Source organism: Lactuca serriola, chromosome 2 (assembly GCF_051521515.1).
Source record: "Lactuca serriola cultivar US96UC23 chromosome 2, Lser_US96UC23_V15, whole genome shotgun sequence".
NCBI classification, from domain to species: domain Eukaryota; kingdom Viridiplantae; phylum Streptophyta; class Magnoliopsida; order Asterales; family Asteraceae; genus Lactuca; species Lactuca serriola.
This window is the reverse complement of record NC_136409.1, coordinates 200354352-200375786: the sequence shown is the minus strand read 5'-3', so window position 1 is coordinate 200375786 and position 21435 is coordinate 200354352. Positions and strand designations below refer to the sequence as shown.

The following is a 21435-nucleotide window of genomic DNA, read 5'->3' as shown; positions in this document are numbered from 1 at the left end:
ATTTTAGAACATGGTATCACTTTACGCTTAAGGATGAAATGTCAAGGTTATCTTGAGTTTAATCCCATGATTTACTTTGATGTTCAAGATAGAATTGATTTGAAAGAGATGGTAGAGAGCATAAATCGAGAGTATCATTAGATCTTTCTTGGTTGTGTGATATTACACAAATGCTCTAAGATGTGGTCACACCTAGGGGTTAGGGGTGAACATTTGGACATCTGGACCAGGAATTGGACCTGGATCTGGACTTGGTAAGGCTTAACAGGTCCAGTCTAAAGTCCAGGATTTCTGCAAAACCGGTCCGATTCAAAAGTCGGCCCGCTCCAGTTCAAAGGCTCACCCCTAATCACTCTCCATCACCCCATGTCTGCCACTCCATTACCACATCATTCTTCACTATCTATCATGTATATATATAGGGTTGGCAATTCTCGACACGACACGCGACACGACACGAAATAAATGGGTTTGAGTTGAGTTTTTCAACCCGCCAACCCGTTTATTAAACGGGTCATATATGGGTTTCTCAAAAAATAAACAGGTTGACCCGCCAACCCGTTTATATTCTTAATAAAAAAATTATTTTATTTTTAAATGTATTTATGTATCAAGTATTAATATTTAATAAGTATTATATAATATATACCATTAATTCATAGACCATTTGATTGTTTTGATATTTTGACTCGTGGTGGATGGTCTAAGGTCGTAATTCGTAACATATAAGGCTAAGTCTGTAACATGTTTCTATGAATGTTTTTAATTTTTATTTGGATGTTTAAGACTTAAATGTCTAAAATTTGGACCCACAAACCCAAATTTGACCCACGAACCCGCCAACCTATGAATCCATATAAATAAATGGGTTGGCGGGTCATTTATGGGTTTATGTTCCAAACCCGCCAACCCGTGACCTGTATATTTAAATGGGTCGTGTTTGGGTTGACATATTTTGACCCGTCAACCCGCGACACACCAACCCGAACACGACACGATTTCCAGGCCTATATATACTAGTATTTGAGCCTGTGCTTTGCTGCGAGTTCTTACATGTATTTTTTCGCATTAGGAATGATAATTGATTAAACCAGCATACTATATCACATATACGATGTTAAAAGTATTAAAAAACTAAGTACCAAAAAAACTTTTGATTAAATGTTGGACAAAAACAGTAAAAAGCGTTTATAATTAGGAAAAAAATGTCAATGTTTGGAAAAAAAAAATGAAGAAGAAAATCTTATTGTTAAAAATTGTAATTAACACAGAATGTTTGGTCGGATTTTGATATGTGGCAGAGTTAGTCCGTAAAACAATAAGTAGAATTTTTTCTTGAAAAATCCAAGTTTTAAAATTATTTAGTTGTATGATAATGAGCTACAAAAACAACAAAATTTTAAGATAATAAGTGTAGGTGTTTTAAAAAAAAAAAGTTAACAGACATATATTCACTATTCAACAAATGCAATCCAAGTTGGATGGTTTCTAAATAGAAAGTAAAACTATAAGGGCTATTTGTGTAACTTATTCAAAGGAATTCAAAGATTCTAGTCAAGGCGCAAGATAGTAGCGCACAATAGAGAACCTCATATTTAGTAGTAATTGAGCGGCTTGTATGGTTTGTACAACATATCATAAACTATACTAACAAAAGAGAAGTTGATATTTGTATATATTTATAATTTGTCATATTTTTATTATAAACTAGTTAGTAGTTACTGTATTTGTTAAAAATAAAAAATATTATGTTGATATAATTGTATACTATAAATAATTGTAAACATCAATTAGTCTATTTTTCTTACTAACTTATTTAAAAAGCTATGCAAAACGCAGAAAATGTTTTAAAATATCTAACCAAGGGAACATGATGAATATATTATATAGCATAGTATTTGTAATTTCACCAACATGTGTTATTCTTTGCTAGTCACACGTGGTTTCACGAAGGAAATGTGGTTCCGCAAGAAAACGTGATTTCCAAAAAACCTATATGTGTGTATTATTTGTAGCGAATTACTATCCAAGTATTATACTTTGAGATCATAATAATTAGTTTTAAATATAATTCTTTGGATTATACGGTTAAATTAGCTGTTAAATATCAATTCTGGATGATCAGTGTAACAAAATAACTATAAAAACGGTGAAATAAATAACCTCATTTGAGAGACGCAATTCACTATTAGCAACACATCATTTTCTTACAAGAAAATGTTTATAATGGTCTTAATTCGTGTCTATTAGTTTTTCTTATAATACTGAAAATTTAAGTTTAAATTCATATAACATGCCACCACTTTTATTATAGAGTCTGCGACATTATTGATGTAACACCTTCCTGAACATCATAATCTCAGTTTCCTATAAAAGATATACCAAAATATCAGTTTTTTATTTTTGTTTCAGCCTTTCAGGAAATGTCAAAAATGGACAACAATATGCCAATATTTGGAATGGCTCGCGAGTCCGCATGCAAGTCCAAGTAATGGGGCTCCTTGTAATTATAAATATTCTATTAAAATAAGACAAACATTAATGGAAATAAAATATTTGATTTCGTTTTCATTTAAAATTTTACATTTTCTTTGAGTTGTTTTAAAAGCTTTAAGGTTGTTAAAAAAATGAAATTTTAATAGAAAATTTTCATTAATATTGCAATATATTAATAGGAATGAGATCCACTTATAATTATTATTTTTTATAGAAGGAACAAAGAGATTATTATTAGCCACCATGATTTTATGTTTCAGATTTGACCGTAAACTTTAATTTTTAATAATTTAGCCACTATTGTTAGCTCTATTCCAAATCGTCAGATGGGATGGGATGCTTGATATTCATTTATTATATTTTTATGTAATTTGACAAATTAAGATATATGAAGCGTTTTATGTAAAGAAGTTCGAAACTGGTTTCTTCATCTCTTTCTATTCGTTAACATATACTTACAAGATCGACACACTTGCCATTGCCATTGCTTTGTTCTAGAATTCAATATTAACTTCAATATCGTCTCTTTTACCTCATCAATACTATTTTCATTCAGGAGATAAACTAATCTTCATCAAATATGACTAATGACTTTGTAAAAAAAAAGTGGTATGCCCGAAAAAAACAAGACATTTGAATTTCTTTTTTCTTTTAGTGAACTTCAAAGTCAGTATTCCCCATTGAATGGAGTCACCCACTCTACCTTTCCTTTAAGGCAATGGTTTCACCATTTTGTTTCATGGATCAAGGTGGCATTTTATCTGGATCTGATGAAAACATTGTCTCACTTTTTCTTTAGAATCACCGACATAATCAAGGTTTTTAAGATTAATAGCATTACATCCTTCATAAATTTGCTATTGTAATTCATAATTTCATCAATATCATCTAGATTTTTGGAAAATTAAGATTTTAAATGTATTTAGTAATGTTGAGGGTTGGAACGTACTCAGGAAAGAGATTTTCATAATTGTAAAACTGGGTTCTAAAAAAAAAAGTTTTAACATGTATTTAGTAATATTGAGTCTGAAAAGTAATTGTGAGTAAAGATTATGGTTGCATTTGGAAGTTTGCTAACGAGTTATTATTTGGACCAAAAGTGGCCAGTGGCCAGTTCGAGAAGAATAAAACTACAGTGACCATGAGTTCTAATAACAAAAACTATGGTGGCCAAAATGTAAAATCCAAAACTAGTCAGCATCTGTCAAAAAGGGTCCATGTCTATGGAGTATTTCATTCATATTTTCAACAAACCCACACTCCTCTTGCTGCTTATCAACTCCAGTCAACAATGGGGGGTTCCATCCAAACCTCCATATAAATAAGCTCGACATCCACTGCATAGCATCCTGTGAAGCGCCATATTCATTCGCCAAACCTCTAATCCCCTCCCAATTTCTATAGCCTTCGGATCTTTGATTCATAATTTTCTCTGATTCATAATTGAAATTGAAAGGAAAACGATCGCAGAAGATGGGAGGTGAAGCGGAGAAATGGGTGTTGATGGTGACAGCGAGAACGCCGACGAACATAGCGGTGATCAAGTACTGGGGGAAGAGAGATGAAACATTGATATTACCGATCAACGATAGCATCAGTGTCACTCTCGATCCAAGTCACCTTTGTACCACAACCACCGTCTCTGTCAGCCCTAGCTTTGATCAAGATCGCATGTGGCTTAACGGCAAGGTATTCACCTGCTTCTGCTTCTACTTTACTCTGCATCATCTTATTAGTTTTTCGTTATTCAGTTTGAGTAGCGATATTCTACCATTGGCTATAAAGTTAGAGATAACTGTTGCTTTTTTATTTGTAAGTTAGAATTGATCAATCAATCATCCAGCGTTCTGATTCATGGCATATTCTCTTTCTCTCTCTCTCTCTCTCTCTCTCTCTCTCTCTCTCTCTCTCTCTCGTGTAGGAGATATCTCTTCAAGGAGGTAGATTCCAGAGTTGTTTAAGAGAAATCCGTGCTCGTGCTCAGGATGTAGAGGACAAGAAGAAAGGTATCAAAATCAACAAAGAGGATTGGCAAAAACTTAATCTGCACATTGCTTCATACAACAATTTCCCAACAGCCGCAGGTTTGGCTTCCTCAGCAGCTGGTCTTGCTTGCCTAGGTACAATTTCTATCTTCTGAACAACATTAGTTACCATTATTCTAGTGAAGCAAGAAACTTAGAATTACAAATGAGTAATAAAATGTGCAGTTTTTTCCCTTGCGAAGTTGATGAATCTGAAAGAAGATAACAGTCAACTTTCTGCCATTGCTAGGTAGGTACTAGTTGTTATATGAATCTGAATTCTGAAAGAAGAAAACAACTTAATATAAATTATTATGTATGTGAGTGCACTGCAGGCAAGGTTCAGGCAGTGCTTGTCGCAGTTTATATGGTGGATTTGTCAAGTGGTGTATGGGAAAAGTAGGTTTTGATATTTGTAATCTTTTATTTAGCTTCTTGTATCAAGTATCATCCTGTAACCAAATGTTGTGTATGGATTGTAGGAAGAAAATGGCAGTGACAGCCTTGCTGTTCAACTTGCAGATGAGAAGCATTGGGACGAACTTGTAATTATCATTGCTGTGGTATGTTCTTTCCCTGTTTTGTTCTCACATAAAATACATAACTGCCCTTTAGTTGAGTTGCTGGATCTCTTAATATGTATGTGTGTGTTTGCTCTAAAGCTGAAGTTGGTGTTGCTGTTTATAGGTAAGTGCACGACAGAAGGAAACCAGTAGCACTTCAGGAATGCGTGACACTGTTGAAACAAGCGCACTTATTGAACATAGAGCCAAGGTTGATTCATTATATTAATAATTTATGCATTTGGTGTCGTGTCTCTTAAGTTGTATAAATATGTTAAAGCTTCCTTGTTTTATTGGTGACAGGAAGTTGTGCCAAAACGTATAACTGAAATGGAAGGTGCAATACAAAACCGGGATTTCGCAACTTTTGCACGTTTAGCTTGTACAGACAGCAATCAGTTCCATGCAGTTTGCCTTGACACATACCCTCCTATTTTCTATATGAATGACACATCCCATAGGCAAGTTTTATTTTATATATACTATATATTAATTACAAGAATATCATAAGTTAACAATTATATGGTATGGTGATTTTATTTCAGAATAATCAGCTGTGTTGAGAAATGGAATCGTGCAGAAGAAACACCTCAGGTCTGTATTATATTCTATTCCCATTAAGAAATTATGAACTCATGAGAAGTAATTGACTAGACTGCATGTTGAAACTTGATTACCCTTTTTTATTTTTGGTGTGTGGACTGACTTTAAGATGGACCAATCATCTGCAGGTGGCATACACCTTTGATGCAGGGCCAAATGCAGTTATGATTGCACGCAACAGGAAAACTGCTGCTCTTCTACTCCAGAGGCTGCTTTATAACTTCCCTCCTCAATCGGATACTGATTTGGACAGGTATACTATTTTTCTCCCAAAATGAAAAATGTTTTTGACTGTTGGTATATCATATAAGTCTGATTTTTATTTGTTTTGACTTTTGACTTGATACTAGCTACATAATTGGGGACAAGTCGATTCTACAAGATGCTGGGATTAAGGATATGAAGGATGTTGAAGCTTTGACTGCTCCCCCGGAAGTCAAAGACAAAATTCCGACCCAGAAATCCAAGGGAGATGTTAGTTACTTCATCTGCACAAGACCTGGTGGTGGTCCGGTTGTGCTGTCGGATGAAACTCATGCTCTTCTTGACCCGCTCACTGGCTTGCCTAAGTAACAAACAAGTGAATTCATTGTTGACCTGTTTATTTCCTTGTATTCTCTCCATTTTCTTTATGTTTTTGTTTTTTTTTTCCCTGGAGTTGGAGCATGTTAGAATGAGAAGTACCTAAAAAGAATTTAGGATTATGTACCCACGATATGCTCAATAAATTGATCTTTTTTTTTTCAGCAAATCAAAGCTAATTAATTTGCATTAAAATTGTTTAAGGGATTTAATAATAATAAACTCAAAGATATATTTGCATGCACAGAGGCACAAGTATGTATTTCATGTGTTTCCTTCCTTCCAGCTATATATATATTTACTAGTAGAAAGAACAGCATAGGATACCCACTGAAAATGATCTTGGTTAGTGGTCTTGTTTGCAGCTAGGTATTGGCAAGCGACTGATCTTTTTTGTTCCAAAAGGTTATGAGAAAAGAGTCCATGATGATCTATAAACCAAAACGTTTAGTTATAATATATTGGGTATAAAAGAAAATTAGCAATTTAAAAGCTTTTGAAATGCATATGGTATATGGTGAAGGGTGAACCTGGTTTAAATGTGCTGCGACACAGGGGATGATTAGTAATCCTGGTTCACCAAATGTGCCACCAAGTTGATCCACCACCGCAACCAGCACTGGCAAAGCTTTCTACACCAGATAAGATTATAAGGATAATATCTCCAACGCCAAAAAATAGGTTCTACAATAAACAGGACAGTTAGTTGGTGGATAGTTTGTTACCTGACTTGCGATAAGTAAGAGGGCAGTAGAATTTTTCTTTTTTGCAAAGATTGATTTGCTACCACCAGATACAGCACATAGGCAACGAATTGATGTGGCATTGAAACCTAATAGTATCAGGTGCAGCAACCTGCAGTGTATATATATATATATATATATATATATATATATATATATATATATATATATATATATATATATATATATATATATATATATATATATATATATATTCAAATTAGTTTCAATTTGTGTTGGTTTTTTAATGAAATAACAAAATATCATCTCAACAATGTATGTGATTCGGAAAAGAAAGAACATACGCTCCCATCATGACAGCTACAAGAAAAGCTTCAGGCTTAACCATCACAAGTAGAGGCCTTGATCTGCTCACTTGTATCCATGGGACCTTAATAATAACATTACAATACATTAAAGTTCATATTCAAATTTGATAAGATCAACTATGATGTAGAACAGTAGAAATGAAAATTTTATAAGAAATAAGGACAGAGTTTATTCTTACCAAACTAAGTAATATTACACTTAGTACAGATAAGAGCTGATTGTTATTATCAACAAATTCTGCCAGGCCTGTAATGCACAAAAACTTGGAGAATTAACAATTTGGTTAGTTAAGTTAAGTTGAAGCATATGCAACAACAATTTGACTCATTGTTTGAGTTGGAGATATAAAGTTTAGGTCAAAATCTGACACTAGTCAAATGTGCTATGGAACTCCACTCCAGAATAACAAGTTTTCAGTTTTAGACATACTAGGTTCTATGGTTCCAGTTCTTAAATCAGAATATCCCAACAACTTGTAAATTATATAGATTATAGAGAAGGAAATATCACCTTTAAAGGATTCCCGAAAAGCCTGTCAAACGAAACCAACAATTACTTTTTTAATCACAAGATTTGTGAAACACCATGTAACAGATGCAATCCTCATTCTTTGGATGAGAAGCAAAAAAGTAAAAGAACAAATAAGAAGCATAGGGTAAGGTGACCATCAATCCCTGATTCTGAAATCTTTATGTTGTTGAGATGTATATAGTTTGAGAAGCATCACAAAATTTTCTCGCTTTTAGCAGATGCCCTTATTTCATATATGGGAAAAATTGCTTTGGTTCTAAGAAAAGGCATGATATTTACACAGAATGGCTAAGAACTGTGATATTTTATGGGCCTTAAAAAAGTGACAATAAAAGGTGTTACCTTCCCCAAAATCAAGGGTATCAAAAGTGTGACGATAAGTCTTCTGAACAATTGCTCAGTTGGAACAGATGCCCCAAGTCCAGAAGCTATTAGTTTTGATATAGAAAAAGGCACCTGCAAAAATGTAGCCACCCAAATAAGATTATTTCCCTAATATTCAAGATTAATGGAGACAAGAATCACTTCTAGAAGTAGTCAGCTTTTGTTGGTAAATGTTTTTAGAGAAGCAAGTAACATCAAATGTAGATATTTAAGTATTTTGTCAATTTTCTTATTCTTGATTTGTAAACACCAAAGTTAAACCAGTTAATGAAAGTTAAATGCACCTAGATAATATGTAACAAGGTCATGGCTTTGGAACTTACCATCATAATTGCCAACAAACTGGATGCTACAGTCATAGCAAGAGCCAAAGCACAATTTCCTCCAGCAAGCTGCAATTCAGCAATTCGTATCTTGGTTCACAATCAATATTTCTCAGTTTCACAATTATGCATAAAAAAATAGTAATTGGATGAACTTTACAATAACATCAACGGACCCGGGTTAGAGCAACTCCACTTGATAATGTTGTAGGCATACAGCTAAAAAGAGCTAGTCCTGTAAGAAAAGGAAAAAAAAATCAGATTACTGAATCTAATAGTAAAAGAAAAAGATTAAAAGATATACAAAGAGTTGATTGATGCGAGAAAAAGAATACAATTATGTCTGAAGCCACACCTGTAACAAATTCTTGAGGTTGGAAGTGAAGTTGCAGGATAATTTTGGAAAGGAGAGGAGTAAACAACAAAATTGAAGCCTACACTGACGATAATGGAAGAGTGTCAACGTTTATTTATAGGACGAAATGATTAGAGGATTTTAAGTGAAACTTGATCAGATCTAGCAGAAAGATTACAAAACAATTATTGAGATTGAATAGTAATTAAATCAACAGATTGATTATTGTTATAAGAAAGCTTCTGATTAATAAGTGTCCTCCATTCTGTTAAAAGGAGCAGCAAGAGAAAAAGGAAAAATGTGAAGAATGAACCTACGAAAATTACAATGGTGCTTAAATAATATGAATTCATACTAGCCCAAAGAGTCCAACTGGCCATGCTTCAGCAGCTGCACCAATATCTTCACTACGCAATCTCAATCCTGTATCATGAAAAAACAGAGAATAATTAGCTGATAAAAGTAAAATTAACACTTAACACCAGCTAATACTCTTAACTTCTTGCCTGATATGACAAATATCCCAAAAGTGCTAACTATAGATAATTGATATCTATGGGCGAGACAACCAGGACCAGGATTTGCAAGGCCCAATGCTACTCCTCCAATAAGAGCTGCACAGCATAAAAAAAACCTACTCTTAGTGGTTATTAGTTAATGCTGGCTGAAAAGAAAGATAAATAACATAACCAGGTAACTTAATTGCATATTTTTTGATCTATGAAATACTTTACTAACGTAACTTAAGATCAGATCCGATTGCATGAAAGAAAATAACATTACATTACCCAATGGAAGAAAATTGCTAGAAGCAAAACTCAGTAAAGGTTCTGCTAGGACCGGAAAGCTCAAGAAACCAGACTTTCGTGGAGACTCATTTGGATTCGGACCTCCATTTCCCTGAACCTGAAACCACACTACTACCACTCTTAAGTTCAAACGAAGAGCCAACCAATTCAAAATTCCACACCAAATCAGATTGCGTCTGTAACAACTAATCCAGTGAAATCAAAAAGCATGATGAAAAGGGAAGAACCTGATCGGAATTTGCGTGGTTTCTGATGATGAGTGTTCTTCTAACTGAACGGACCTTTCGAGATATGAACAAGTTATTAATAGCATCGAATGACCGATTATTGGACTTTGAGTTCTGCGATCGGAGATGAGCGGTTACGGTTACTGGAGAAATGAGATTTGTTAGGGTTTTAAGTGTTCCCGCCATCTGCTTCAAAGTGGGGAATGCAACCTCACACTCACAGCCTCACATTCGCACTTGGTTGTGTGTTGAAATTGGCAGTTATTCTCAAAAGATTTACATATTATTTCCATCTTAAACACCTGTATTATTGTATATTTACAAACTCATCCCTATATTTCCCTCTCTTGAAAAAAAAGGTAATGGTTTATTGCTATAATGCTATCATAACGAGTCTAATAAATCAGAAGTGACAGTTTGCTTATAGTTGGTATTTTTATTTTTGGTCTCAGAATGTTATTTTTTATAAATTTAATCATTTTGTAGGGGTTTTTTGGTAACGTTTCGGTGTAGAGAGTGTTATTAGCTACGTCACTCTCTGACTCTTGGTAACTTATCTTAAAACGATATTGACATGTAAATTCCCTTGAGGGACTCGAAGACTTCGTTGAATCGTTCATCAATGGCAGCCATCGCTCGATTCCATATCCTCCAACAGTCGTCTTCAGTTCTGAAACCCACTGCAATCTCATCCAAATTCCCTCATCAATCTTCTTCGCCGCCCTTCTATTGTAACCCTAATTTCTTTAGAAACAACAGTCATATACGCAAGCTTCATCTCACTCCATCACTCTGCGCCAATTCGAGCCCGAATCCCGAGGTCTTCTCTCTAGAATCATAACCTTACATCTACATTTCTATATGATGATGTTTATGTCTGCGCCAATTCACGTTTTTGTTTTTCAAATCGACAGTTGTAGGTCAAAAGTGCAATTTTTATTATTTTGTAGTTCATTCTGATGTAGGAGTGTTTCTGTGCAGAATTCCTCTGCCAGCGGACCAAGTGGTTCAATAGTTGGTGATCTTCTGGATTATCTCAACGAGTCTTGGACTCAGTTTCATGCCACAGGTATGCAAATATAATGCTGTTGCTTGACATTGTGTCACATACATAGTTTTACTTGCAACTGTTAGAAAAGGTTCTACTATATCATTATCTTATTTATCTCCGTCTGAATCTATAGCTGAAGCAAAACGACAATTAGTTGCTGCTGGATTTCATCTTCTCAGTGAGAATGATGAATGGGAGCTTAAACCTGGTGGACGTTACATCTTCACTCGCAATATGTCCTGTCTGGTTGCTTTTGCCATTGGAGAAAAGTGAGTCACCATAATCTTGTTTCAATATCACATCTTCACTTTGCTGTGTTAACATTTTGATTATTTAATGCTCCAAATCAGTAGTTTTTCAGGTACTCTGTTGGCAATGGTTTTCATGTAATTGCTGCACACACAGATAGCCCTTGTCTGAAACTAAAACCGAAGTCTGCATTGTCCAAATCCAATTATCTTATGGTGAATGTACAAACTTATGGTGGTGGATTATGGCATACTTGGTTTGACAGAGATTTAAGTGTAGCTGGAAGGGTCATAGTCAGAAATGGTGATGGCTCCTTTCTACACAAACTAGTCAAAGTCAAAAGGCCTCTGTTACGTGTCCCTACTCTTGCTATCCATCTTGACCGGTTTGTTTCCTATTTGTGTTTTTTCATTTATTGTATGTATTATATAAACTGTTTTATAGTTTTTATTATCTGAATTTTCATCTATTGTTTTGGTTATATATAGTACTGTGAACAAGGATGGTTTCAAGCCAAACTTGGAGACTCACCTCAACCCCTTGTTGGCAACAAAACACGACGATGCTTCTGTTGACATAAAAGACAAAAATAATAAAGATTCTCATCATCCTCTACTTATGCAGGTAATCTTTAAAAAATCATGTTTTTTTTTTCTTTCTTCTCTAAACGGGTGTATTGTATCATGTGTGAACCATGACATTCTTTTCGTATTTCTTAATTTTAGATTCTATCAGATGAATTGGGATGTGAAATTGATGACATAGCAAGCATTGAGCTAAACATTTGTGATACACAACCTAGCTGCCTTGGAGGTGCAAACAACGAGTTCATATTTTCTGGAAGATTAGATAATCTTGCTTCAAGTTTTTGTGCACTTAAAGCTCTTGTTGACTCATCTGGACCCAAAGATCTATCAGATGAACACGCAATTAGAATGGTTGCGCTTTTCGATAATGAAGAGGTACTTTAAATTTAAATTCTGGAGTGTGACATTTTAATATCATTCATATAACCATTTCATAATAATCACAGTACCATAAATAAGATTTTGTTTGCATATTGTTGTATAGGTTGGTTCTGACTCAGTGCAAGGTGCTGGAGCACCAACAATGTTTCAAGCTATGAGGCGGATAATTGATTGTTTGGCTAATCAGTGTGTCAGGGAGGGTGTCTTTGAGCGTGCAATTCGTCAATCGTTTCTTGGTTTGTATAAATGTGAAAGCTTTTGTGTCAAATATAATTTTTACATTTTTTGTAAAAGTTTTTTGTTTTATGTTGTTGTAGTTTCTGCTGACATGGCTCATGGAGTTCACCCTAATTTTATGGAAAAGCATGAAGAACACCATCGCCCAGAATTGCACAAGGGTCTTGTGATAAAGCACAATGCAAACCAACGATATGCTACAAGTGGAATTACAGCTTTTCTTTTTAAAGAAGTTGCTAAAATCCATAGCCTTCCAACTCAGGTGAGACTGTGTTTTGTAAATTTAGTGTGATTAATGTTTTTTTTTTTTTTTTTTTTTTTTTTTTTTTTTTTTGTTATTATTTGCTGATAAAAGGGTTTTATTTTATTTTATAATATGCAGGATTTTGTGGTAAGAAATGATATGGGATGTGGATCGACTATTGGTCCTATACTTGCTTCTGGAATTGGTATCCGAACAGTTGATTGTGGCATTCCTCAGCTTTCCATGCACAGGTGTTAAATTTGGTTTATTTTTTTATTGGAATTTCTTGCTCTTTTTTTTTTATCTTTTTTATAAAAAATTGCAGTGTAAGAGAGATATGCGGAAAGGAAGACATAGATATTGCCTACAACCATTTCAAGGCATTTTACCAAACATTTTCAAGTGTAGACCGAAAACTGAACGTGGATTAATTATTAAGACATTTCTACATTCTTTTAATAGTCAATTGAACTGTATTTTTTTTAATTTGGAGAGTAAACATTAAGTTTCGGATTTGATGATAAATTTAAAATTCCTGATGGGATGTATGGTATGGTATGGTATGGTATGGTATGTATGGCACATGAAACATGAAGAAATACATATAAATTTTTTGATTCTCTAATCCTGTCCTTTGGTTTTAGTGGATTTGTTCTTCTCGTTTTGTGAACCGGAAGAACTGAGTTGGAGGTCGAGTTGAGGTTTTTGAGTGCAGTTAGGCTCACTGAGTTTCTGTTTTAACTCGGTCAGTAGGGCTTGATTCTCCTTGTCCAGCTGTTGAGCTCTCTTTCTTAGCCTCTCGTTCTCTTGAATGATTCTGCAGTTTCTCAGATACAACTCCGAGTTTAACTTTTCCATCTCTCTACCCTTTCTTCCCTTCCCTAAAAAACCAAGCTCAATCATGTGTATCAAATGTCTAAAGTACCCTTTAAAAGATGTGGCGGAATGTTTTTTCCTAAAAACGTTTTTTTTTCTCTTTAAAATGACATTACAAATCTGGCAAGCGTCTAGATTGTGCAAAAAGAAAAAAATATCTAAAACTCATATAATAATCACAGAACATGCATTTAATAATATGATTTTTATGTGGATTACCTGTGTGTGTATGTGAGCCTTGTATAGGTGGTGGTGATGGTGGTGGCTGGAGGGTGTTTATGGAAGAAAAATTAATGGGGTTGTTTGTATATATATAGATGCATAAAGTGTAAGTTAGGAGTTTAAGTGATAAAACGAAGAAAAAAAGCATGAATGGTCACATGAAACAGACATCAAGTATTTATGTGGAAAGCAACTTCTACTTTCTTTCTTTTTTTCTTTTTTTTTTTTAAAATCCTTCTTTGCTAACTGTCCATGAAAACTGGAATTTCCTTTTATCAAAAAAATACATCTGAATGAGATGAGATTTTGCCTAAAGTCACGGATAAAAATCATTAATTATGGGGAATATTTTCATTGGAAAATTTGAAATGCCTAATTTATTTTTATTCGGAAACAAAAAAGTTATGCTTTTTATATGTTTGCATATATTATTATTATAAATGATTTTTTATTTGTTAAAGACAAGTTGTAACTATAATAACGGAATTTGAATGTGGGGTAAAAGTTGCGGTAGACGTGTATGTTGTTTGTTTGTTTGTTATGATTGATTATGCAAGAAAAGAAGATTTTTAAGGGAGCTTTATTGTGGGGAGATCAAAAGAGCAATTTAATTGGAATGTTAAAACATGTTTTTAATGATTTCACAACTTATTGGTGCATACAACTGATGATCGTTTGTTTCATGTATCATATTTATTGATTTCTTTGACTTACATAAACCTTATCTTGTTATTAATATAAGTTTATTTTATAAAGCAAATAGTTTTTATTTTGCATGATTTTAAAAATAGTAAAAAGGGGGTTGTAAATTGAAAACATAATATATATAGTTTGCATAATATAATAAAATTAATCATGAATTATATAAAAAGAAATTGGTATTGGTTGGGTTGATAATATGTAAAAAATCGATTTCAGTTGGAATATGTAGGGGGAAGATAAGAAACTAGTTATTAGTTATATTAAGTTGAATTGTTGCTGGAGTTATCTAATGGCCTTAATGTTCTTTAAGAAATTGTTAGTGTCCTACACACCTACCAAAGAACTTCTGAACTCGCCACTATGTTAAAGCTAGACGCACTCTTTTAGTTTTGGGGATATAATTGAAACTGGATAACGTGTGTGATTCTTATAATGGTTATAAAAAGATTGTGATAATAACCATCAAGTGTTTTATGCTTTAGAAAATAAAACACTTGAAGACATGATGTATGTCGTGTTGAAACAAGATGGTTATGTCAAGAGGACTTATGACCTGATAAACAAGAGAAAGATAGATTAAATCATGCAGATTCATCGAGACCATATGTGAAATGTGGGAGGATTGTCCAAGGTCTTTCTAGTACTCAGAGAAATTATGTGGTGTACTATTGATACGAACCTTTTTTATAGTTAGAAAGCAATACATAATGATTGTAACGTCTAATTTTTTGTATAATGATGGTAAAAAGTTTCTCGTGAAAAAGGATATACCCTAACCGACTCATGTAATGATTGTAACGTCCATCCTTTGTATAATGATTGTTACAATTTTATCGTAAAAAATGGTATACTCTAACCGCCTCATTTGAGTTTGTGTTCTTGTTTGTTGGTTTTAACAGTTATACCTTATATACAAAATCAAAAGTAGGCGAAAGTTTCTTTTAAGGTGTTAAGGAGATCTAGACCTAATATCCCATGCAAGCACTTCGTAACTGGTTTCCCATTTATCAAAGGCTTATAGTCCAACGGTATCAAATGTTGATGAAAAGTTGTTCATCAGCCAAACATTAAGGATTTAGTTCTTGTTGAAAACAAAATAAATAGTTTAGAAGTAATGTCAGATATGTTTTGTAGTTCTAAAAAAATAGTTCCCATTTGAACACCATGGGAAACACCTTTTGTATAGATTCGTTTGAATTTATACTATAAATCATTTTTCAAAGGTCTTGAAACTCATTTAATTAAATTGCGGAAGTCTCAAAACTTCAAAACGTTTAACAAATAAAGTATAACACTTCATAAAAGAGACCAAGTATTTAACATATTTAATATAATTTCAAACATAAATAATTCTTCTATAATGTTTAAGATAACTCCTCGAATTCCAAAATTAACACTACTGATATCCTACCAACTTAAAACACATGTCAAAGTAGTACGTTACACTTAAAAAAACTACGGATAAAATAAAGAATGTTTTCCAAGATATAAAAGGCGTACCCCTTTTTTAACGTTTTATATGAAAAGATCCACTAGTATGGCACACTAAACATTTTAATCTTAGCACTTGTCGTGTAGCTGGATTTATGTTGTAAGTTATTTGGCATTATTGTTGCATATTAAAAACTTCAGATTTCAAGTTGTAAAATGCATCTACTCTTTTTGATATTTTAAAGGCATAACATGTTGTAGCACGCACATCCTTTTGTGTTGCACTTTTCAGGATCATTCGCCAATTTGATCCCAAATGTTACCTTTCCACAATCAATAACCTTCGAATACTTTAATTTCTAATACAGCCAAACATTCTCATTTCTCACCCTTATAAATGCACATCCAACAAGGGTAAATGGTAAAAACGATATGGCAAGAAGAGCTCAAACAACTATATATCCGTTTTGCTTGATATTTTTCACTAAAAGACAACAAATACAGTCACTAAGCCTTTTTTACTAAACCTCCTTAACCAAATACACAAGTTTGGGATGTCTATAACCTTGGCTTTTTAACCAAATACAGTCAAAAGACCTAACCCACCCTTTTGCCAGATCCTGAAAGAGTCCTATAAAAGGTTATAAGACTGAATCAAAGGCTTTCAAACAGCCCTACGTCTTATCCAGGACCTATATTGATGGGTCTTTTTAACTGCAAAGCTTGGTGTATGTGCACTTGTAACCAGGGCAAACTTTGAATGCAAATATTTTTGTTTGGAAAGCAGTAATGCAGAACTTTGAGTTCAAACAGTAAAACCATAAAAAGTGACATACATGCAAGAAAGTACAAGTTTCAAACTTCCGAACACAAATTTGTACATACTGCTGTCAATTTTTCTAACAAAAGAAGAGTGAGATAAAGATTGGAGCCATTTTTCCCTTTTTTTTCTGCAAGAAACCACCAACCAAAAGCAAACAAACAAAACCCACCCCGACTTCCCTTTCATTTATAATGCTGCCTCGCTGCCTTCTTTTGCTTCTATGGTGCTGCTGCATTTACCACATCAACAATAATTTAGTAATGATTTAATACAAAGCAAAATAATACAACATAAAAGATGTGAAAGAAAGAGCGAAAGAAAGTATTACCTTCGGTTGGAAGAAAAGTGTACATTCACAGCTCCTGTATACTCTTTCCTGATATATCATTTTTTTGTTGTCATCAATGACTGACAACAAATGAATTACTTGGGACCAATGACTGAGCTTCCATAAACAAACAATCATGAAGCTCTCAAAACTGAGATTGATGAAATGGACCAACAGCTGACATGTCATATCCATCCACTCAACCTCAGTAACTTATGCCTGCACCTCTGCCACATCAGATATAAATCCTATCGACATGCTCTCTGACAGGGTGCAGGCATGGCCCACGCCCCTCACCGGGGCCGGGCTATTCCAAAACTTGCATCAGATTGCTGCTGTTGTGTCTGCAACACACACAGGTGTCACTTACTTTTTAATCAAAGAAAATACCCAATTAAATAAAAGATTTAGAAAGAAAAAAAAAACATATATCTCTTACTTGTGTGTAGTGTTGAACCTGCTCACGAGGATGAATGAAAGTCACCCCAGGTCGCTGACATGGATACTGCATATATAATGCAGAAGCAGAATGAGGGGATGCATGGTTAGGGTTAGGACTATATGGAGTCATCATTGCATCTGGAGGTCTGTAACCAATTCCTGCAGGTGAAGATGGTGGAACCCACGGTCCAGGTAGATGCTGACTCAGCGCATGAGATTGATGTTCAGCTGAAATAGGCGATCTATGTGCCGAACCAAGCTGAGGAAACTCAGTATTGTAGTTCAAAACCGGTGTATACATCGGCTGTATCTGATAATTCCCCCCGTTAAACCCAAACCCTGGATCAAATCTTTGAGCATATCTGAAATTTTTTTAAAAATATATATATTTTTTAATACAAAAGAAACTTTTACAATGTCTATACAAAAAGAGAGAGAGAGAGAGAGAGAGAGAGAGAGAGAGAGAGAGAGAGAGAAAGAAAGATGGAGATGAAATGAGAGAACCTGTCATAGTTTCTGTCATAATCAGGATCCTTACGTTCAACTTCACGATCACGAAAGATTGCCACTCTACTATTACTTCTTGACCTAACAATAGGCTCCCTTTCCCTTTCCCTTTCTGTCCTACTACTTCTACCTGGTCTACTACTGCCAGCTGTCGAATCAACTGAAGATCTCCCTATCGCCACATCACCTGGAACAGAAACTTCTTCTATTTTTATATGCTGGAAAACTTCTTGTACCCTTGGGCTTGGCTCGTTCTCCTGTTTCCCACTAGAACTTGAGCTAGAGCTAAAGATTCTTGCACGTGCTCGGTTATATTCTTCTTTTCTTTCCTCCACGCTTTTTAAACTATTGTTTTTTAAGGAATTTGAGTTTGATCCACCCGAGTTTTGTGATCGTTTGTTGGGCCTTTGTTTGATTGCAACTTTCACAGCATTGGTGGGAAGGTCTTCTGTTGGGATACTTACAGGGATGTCTGCTAGACGGATTGGAGGGAGGCGGCATTCGGATGTTTTGCGTACGATGATTCTGGATCCGGAACCATCCGGAAGGGTGTTGTCTAGTAGAACCATGGATTGGAGGGAATAGTGTTGGGCCACTCGGTGTGCTGCTAACCGCAGATATGAAGTGGGCAATTGTTGGAATTCCATTTGTTGTTGTGAAGGATCTTTGATGAACTTCTCCACATCTTGCTCCATTCGTAATACTGAAAACAAAATTACAGTGATTGTTTATGCACTTCTTCTAAAAATTAAAACAAAAGAGGGGCAACATATATACAAGTAAACAATTGAACAAAAGGGCAACATATATTCACATAGAGGCTACGCCCAACATTGGTTGTAAGTCTGATTGATGCAGTTTACAATAATTTGATTAAAACAACCACAATCGCGAAGACAGGGTAGTTAAAAAGATGTTTAATTCAAGGTTTTTTTTTTGACATTTCAAGAATGAAACAGGTAAAGTACAATATGATTTGCGTCGACTAGTTTTGAGCTTTGACTGTAATCATCATTCATTGAGCAATGGGTTAGATCTAGTCATATGACATCACAATGTGGCACGGATGATGAGTAAACTTGTTAATCACACATCGACTACAAACACCAAGTGAGCAAAGCATAATTTATGTTTTGCTTTTATTGTAGCTTCATTTCTAAAATTCTGCCAAAATTCAGTTCGATTAAAACCTGACAAATGTTCACATTACTTTTCATTGAAGATTGAACCGATTATAGGACAAACATTAGGGGTTGGCCTAATCTTCACGCTATGTAAGATAGTCCAATTTGAGCCTCCTGAGAGAGGCTAGCACCAAAATATCGAGTTACGTTTTCCATTCTATGATGTCCTTAGTTGCAATCTATCCCTTTTAAGAACAATTACATACAACAGATGATAAATTTGCCTTCGTAAAGACCACATAAAACCAGTAAACGTCAAAAAAAAGAGACAGACCTGAAAGGCGCTCCCTAGGGTTTTGCAAAGCTTCGCGAAGGAACTGATCGACAGAATTTACCAAATTCTCCAGCACACCGCCCGAAGAAGACCTAATCGGAGTTGAAGAAGCAGAAGCAAACTCCGAAGGAGGAAGAGGAGGAGAAGAAGTAGTAGTAGTAGTCGAATCGGAGTTGTTGTCCCGCTTGGACGAGAGCATCAACCTGCTCATAGTGGCGTCTAAGTCGGCGACCTCCCATGAATCTGGTGGAGCTGGTCCAACTCCTCCGAGATCGTCTACTGAGCCCGCCATGGCGGCGGTGACGGTGTTGGTAGAGGAGCGATTGATGATGATTCTAGGATTGACTGTAGAAGAAGTTATCATCAAAAAATTGATGATGATGGTAGTGATCTCAGGTTCTTCGAGATCGGAGAAGAAACCCTAGATTGGAAGGTTTTGATCGATTTCATGAGAGGGACGATGGAGATGGAAAGATGAATCGAAGAGAGAGCCAAAGAAGATGATAGGGTTTGACGATGGAAAGAGTGCGCCTTCGGTCGCACGTGTCGTTTACCTCTCTTACATCTCATCATGTTATAAGGATTACGGTTACGCCAATTAACTTATTTTTATTACAAACACTGCCCTCAATTTATAAAAGCTATCATTAACATCCCTAACTTTATGCAAATTATTCACAAGTTAAATGGTTGAAGTGTGCAGTGTATAAAAAAAAATAAAAAATAAAAAATAAAAAATAAAAAATAAAAAAACTTGTATAGATGATTTATAATGTGATATTTTTGTTGTTATGTTCAAATAAAAAGTTGTCCTTTTAATTTCTTTTTTATATTATTTTTTATGTTTTTCAAATATTAGAATAATTAAAAATATATGTGAAATATCTCTCTTTTACAAACACTAAAAATACACAAAAAAAAAGAAAAAAAAGATACATACCCACATACTTTAGTAACAAATCTTGAATAACATATTACTAAATGTAAATAAATGACCGAATGTATTACCAAACTTAAATGATAGTTACAACTCTAGAAAAAAACATTGTATTGTTGGTTCATCAACATAGAAAATCTATTAAAAAGATATTCATAAATACTTCTCGATCCAACTTTCTGGATCTCAAGACATATCGAGAATTTATAATATACAAGCACGTTATGCACCATTAATATTGTGATCATCTTCGATTTTGAAGTTGGTCTAATGAGTTTGGAACTCTTATTTTATCGGTATAAAAGAATTAGATGAAGAATGCCTTTTGCTGGAGTCCACTAAATTTTTTGAGATCAAACACCTTTGATATAGGGCTTCTACTAAAAAACTTAAAGAAAACTATTTTAGATACAAAGAAACCCCAAATAGATCTAGCATTGGACTTTTGAATGTCTTCTAACGGATATATGGTCTTCCTAGGGATAAGGGTGTTTCATGGCTTCTACAGGATCTATAGTCTTCCCATATCCTTTTATGAGCTTCTATATTATTAGGATTTTTAATATAAGGTTTCCCCAACATAGATATGCAAAATCCTCTGCCACCACCATTTGAACGTTTGGTTTCTGAAACCCTAGCATTGTTGGAGTTGGAGATGCTCGATGTTGTCATGGTGGGTGCAGCTAACGATGTAATGGAGGTGTAGGGTTGTGATGTTGATTCATATCGATGGAGATAGATGTGGTTTTTACTGCCATGTTAGGGAAACGACTTTTACAGTTGTTGTGAAGATATATATTGTAACATCCTCTAGTTTTCAGAACCAAAAAAAAAAAAGTTTCTTTATGCTTTAAAAATCATCATAAGAACCAAAAAAATAATTACGCTTTAAAAATCATCATACTTTATTTGCGAAAAATCCCAATATATATAAATCTTTTGAGTACAAGATTGTCTCAAATAAAACCCTAAGGATGTCATAAACAATATA

The 21435-nt window shown here is 34.4% G+C and overlaps 4 protein-coding genes across 5 annotated transcripts; 2 read left to right on the top strand and 2 right to left on the bottom strand.

Annotated features, from left to right (window-relative positions):
* The first annotated feature begins 3736 nt into the window (after positions 1–3736).
* LOC145088095 (GHMP kinase family protein) lies at positions 3737–6463 on the top strand. The gene is made up of 10 exons (XM_079026303.1): positions 3737–4185; positions 4418–4616; positions 4707–4770; positions 4856–4919; positions 5003–5083; positions 5208–5294; positions 5387–5544; positions 5629–5677; positions 5815–5939; positions 6037–6463. Exons 1-10 carry the CDS (start codon positions 3970–3972, stop codon positions 6257–6259), a joined length of 1266 nt encoding a protein of 421 aa, XP_078882429.1. The 5' UTR covers positions 3737–3969; the 3' UTR covers positions 6260–6463.
* A 12-nt stretch (positions 6464–6475) lies between these two features.
* LOC145088094 (putative sodium/metabolite cotransporter BASS4, chloroplastic) lies at positions 6476–10219 on the bottom strand. Its single transcript, XM_079026301.1, has 14 exons — positions 9971–10219; positions 9723–9840; positions 9441–9548; positions 9290–9357; positions 8935–9013; positions 8756–8814; positions 8580–8648; positions 8215–8328; positions 7852–7873; positions 7520–7587; positions 7317–7402; positions 6994–7123; positions 6799–6900; positions 6476–6699 (listed from the first exon to the last, which is right to left on the bottom strand). Exons 1-14 carry the CDS (start codon positions 10154–10156, stop codon positions 6634–6636), a joined length of 1275 nt encoding a protein of 424 aa, XP_078882427.1. The 5' UTR covers positions 10157–10219; the 3' UTR covers positions 6476–6633.
* A 288-nt stretch (positions 10220–10507) lies between these two features.
* Positions 10508–13344, top strand: LOC145088093 (Zn-dependent exopeptidases superfamily protein). The gene is made up of 10 exons (XM_079026300.1): positions 10508–10790; positions 10952–11039; positions 11155–11290; positions 11383–11655; positions 11759–11894; positions 11996–12232; positions 12342–12474; positions 12556–12737; positions 12858–12970; positions 13045–13344. The coding sequence occupies exons 1-10, from the start codon at positions 10593–10595 to the stop codon at positions 13148–13150; spliced, it is 1602 nt and encodes a 533-aa protein (XP_078882426.1). The 5' UTR covers positions 10508–10592; the 3' UTR covers positions 13151–13344.
* A 3396-nt stretch (positions 13345–16740) lies between these two features.
* On the bottom strand, positions 16741–20067 carry LOC145088092 (uncharacterized). Of its 2 annotated transcripts, none has more exons than XM_079026298.1 (5): positions 19508–20067; positions 18047–18752; positions 17541–17904; positions 17102–17445; positions 16741–17002 (listed from the first exon to the last, which is right to left on the bottom strand). In XM_079026298.1, exons 1-4 carry the CDS (start codon positions 19869–19871, stop codon positions 17395–17397), a joined length of 1485 nt encoding a protein of 494 aa, XP_078882424.1. In that variant the 5' UTR covers positions 19872–20067; the 3' UTR covers positions 16741–17002; positions 17102–17394. The 2 variants fall into 2 exon arrangements, with proteins under 2 accessions (XP_078882424.1, XP_078882425.1); XM_079026299.1 differs by having other exon boundaries at positions 16741–16999.
* Between the last annotated feature and the right edge of the window lie 1368 nt (positions 20068–21435).